Raw genomic sequence first — 3,422 nt, 5'->3', positions numbered from 1 at the left:
AAGTAATTTTTTGGCTTTTAATCAAGTTTTTGACTTTTTTAGACAAATGATTTGAGAAGTTGATAAAAAGTGACTTTTGACTTTTTTGATTAATATTTGTTTATGATGTCAAATAATAATAAAATGACTAAACTATCTCTATTTATTTAAAATATTTACAACTTCACCTATATAACACATTTTGACCCATGAAGAGTAAAATTGTAATTTCATCGTTGACTAAAAATCAACTTTCCAAATGAAAAAAAAACAAAAAAATTAACTTTTGACTTTTACTACTAACCAAAAAACGTGACTAAAAACTATGTTGGCAAAACAGCCCCGTGCCACCATCGTGTAAAACGCCAGCTTGATCGATACTCTTGTTTAGCTTGACATACGAATGGCAAGAAATGTAAAAAGACAAAAAAAGGCGGCCAAATTGGTGACATACCTGGGCTAGCTCTGAATTCACGAACTCTGCATTTCACAGCGAGATCTCTCTCTCTCCCCCCTCCTATATATATCTAACGGAAACATATGAGCCTCTCATCCCCTCTCTCTCCGATTTTCCTGGATTTTCCCTCTCTTCTTATTCTTCTTTCTTCGATCTGTTTGTTTCTCGAGAATTTTAAGTGACAGAGCCTAGAGAGACAAACATGGCTTCACACCAGAAGAATGTTGGAATTCTCGCTATGGAAATCTACTTCCCTCCTACTTGTATACGGCAGGTATCTACAAATCTCATCTGTCCAACTTTGTGCTTTTACGCTTTGTCTGTATTTGCTTCCAATAGCAGGTTTTGCATCATTTTCATTTTCATTTTTTTTTTCTGCAAATGATGAAGTTGAGATGATGTGGAAAATAAAGATTTGGTCCGGAACTTAACCTCATGTTTAGAAAATTGAAGAAAATTATATGTATATGGACATATGTATACCTGTATATATGAATATGTGCATATATATATAATTATGGAGTTTCATAATTTTTTTGCTCAAGCGCGATTGTTGTTTTTGTTGTTATTGGCCTGTTTGGGAAGTGGGTTTAGAATTTTTATTTATTTATTTTTTTGGGTTAAAATTCACTAACATGACAAAATATGCTTAATATAGTTAAAAAGGCAAAATATCTCATTAAATTCACAATTATTTTATTTTATTTTTCACAAATATAGTATCTAATTATAAAAAATTTCAAATATCTTTCTAAATACAAAAAATTTTAACATAATAAAATAGCCAAAACTAAAATAAATAATCAACTTCTCCAACAATGCCATTTTATTTGTAAATTGCTACAATTTTTTTTTAGCTAAATGACAATTAGATTTTTTTTTTTTAGCGTGTTGAGTTTTTGTGTGTGTATAGTTATACAACCAACCGACGACAACCACCTCAGTTTGATAGGAAGAACCTTCAATTTTAGTATCTTCAAAAAGTTTTAAAATGATTTTGTCCGTCAATTTTATTTTATAAAATCAGATGGTTAAAATTTTGAAGTAGTATTTTTTTTTTTCAAATGATCTTTACAATGATCCTCAACCAATAGTTATATATATATATATATATATCAAAATTGTAGTTAGCTTAGAAGATGCTAACATGACATGACCGGATAAATCATCACTTCAACAAAATCTTGCCATTCTTACCTTTTAGAAAACACAAATATTTTAATAATCTCATAGACGGTGAGGTTCAAATACATGATCTATTGTCTACTTTGATATTATATTAAGTTATTGATCATATTGAGAAGATGGTTAAAAACTGACTTTTTAATTTTTTTGACTTTTTTATGTGAAAGGTGATGTGACCTAAAATGAGTTAAAAGTTAACTTTTGACTTTTTTATGATGTTCCCAAATAGTTACTCATATAAAAACATATGTTATTAGAGAGAGTGGTAAATTTATTATTTATGTTGTCATAACACATTTCACCACGGGCCCTAGGAAGTCCAAACTCACATGAGCTGCACACTAGAGTTTAGCTAAGTTCAAACTAACACACTGTACAGTAAAAGTGCTTAGCTTTTGGAGAGGTAATGGGACTTATTGTAGAAATATTGAAATCAAAACATTCTCAATTCTCATTACACGCAACTGAGTTACAAGATCACATATATATATATATACACTACCTGTTTACTAACTAATGTAACTAACTCTAACTACATGTCACTGCTTGATGGTAAAACAGTTATAACAGAATTGTTACAGCCCACAATTGGTTTGTTTGGTATATAGAGGTTCCTAGCTTGATGTCCAGCTGAACTTGGATTAGATACTCTTAACACTAGTAAAAATCATTTGACTGGGACACCTAGTTGATGTGAGTTTGGAATACTTTGGTTCTTGGTTATGTGTGTGTTAGTTTCTATAACATCAAATAAAAAAGTCTTGGTGATGTGCCATGTCTGTGTTAATTTCTGTAAGTCCAATGGAAAAAACTGTGTTCCACATCGATGAGGTGTTCCACTTAATTGGGCTTTATAAGTCTTCATTATCCTTCTAAAAGTTAGGCATTTTGGTGTGTTCTGTGATATTTGGACACTGAGATTTGGGCCTGCAATGAATTTGTGATTTTTAACTCTGAATATTAACTCCTCTTTCAAAACTCATTGTTATTTGTACTTTGAGTATTGTTTATTAGTGCTACTACTAATATTATTTGCAAGTTTAGCTTCTGTTGGGTACTCACAGAGTTTGGAGGTAGCTGTAGGATCAAACACATTTATGTCTAGTTGTCTAGGTACATGCACATTCATGTTTATTTGTGAGTAAAAATATCATCTATGTTCTTCTGGTGAAAAAAGAAAATGGAGTTGCAATTGTTATCTTTTCTAAATCTTGTTGTTTATCTTGATTACATACTTCTAAACAATGTACATAGATAGGCAGTTTTTGAAAATCCTAATTTTACTTGCAACATGTACTATTCAGGAAGTATTGGAGGCTCATGATGGGGCAAGTAAAGGGAAATACACAATTGGACTTGGACAAGATTGCATGGCATTTTGTACAGAGGTGGAAGATGTCATCTCCATGAGGTTTGGACTCGCATCTCATCATTGCTATATTTATGATTGCCACTCATATTAATTATCAAATGTAATTTTGCTTTAGAAAATACACATACTGTGCGATCTAGTCAGAGGCTACTAACAATTATTTGGTAGAGTCATGGCTTAAGAGGCTTCTATGCTTATGAAACTGAAAGCCAAACTAAGTTGTCATACTTCTACAGAGGTCTTCCTGAAGATCTAGTTGACCTTTAGGAATATCTACTTGATTATAATGTTAAGAAATTTAAAGTACTTGGGCAATATATTATCATGTAACTAGTCAAATTTCAACCATCTTCACTAAAGCCGTTCTTTGCTTTCTCTTTATGGGATCTTACACCCTGTAATTGACTTGAAAAGCTGTTATTAGAAGTA

The 3,422-nt window shown here is 31.4% G+C and overlaps 1 protein-coding gene across 1 annotated transcript in view; it reads left to right on the top strand.

The window, feature by feature from the left end:
• The first annotated feature begins 325 nt into the window (after positions 1 to 325).
• LOC114298301 (hydroxymethylglutaryl-CoA synthase) overlaps positions 326 to 3,422 on the top strand; it is a 7,390-nt gene continuing 4,293 nt past the window's right edge. Inside the window, exons 1-2 of the mRNA XM_028242844.2 lie at positions 326 to 710; positions 2,926 to 3,032. Coding sequence (XP_028098645.2) covers positions 639 to 710; positions 2,926 to 3,032 — 179 coding nt within the window. The 5' untranslated portion in view covers positions 326 to 638. The remainder of the gene's footprint in view (positions 711 to 2,925; positions 3,033 to 3,422) is intronic.

This window comes from Camellia sinensis, chromosome 13 (assembly GCF_055761805.1).
Source record: "Camellia sinensis isolate YWXY chromosome 13, ASM5576180v1, whole genome shotgun sequence".
NCBI lineage: Eukaryota > Viridiplantae > Streptophyta > Magnoliopsida > Ericales > Theaceae > Camellia > Camellia sinensis.
This window is presented reverse-complemented; position numbering and strand designations above follow the sequence as displayed.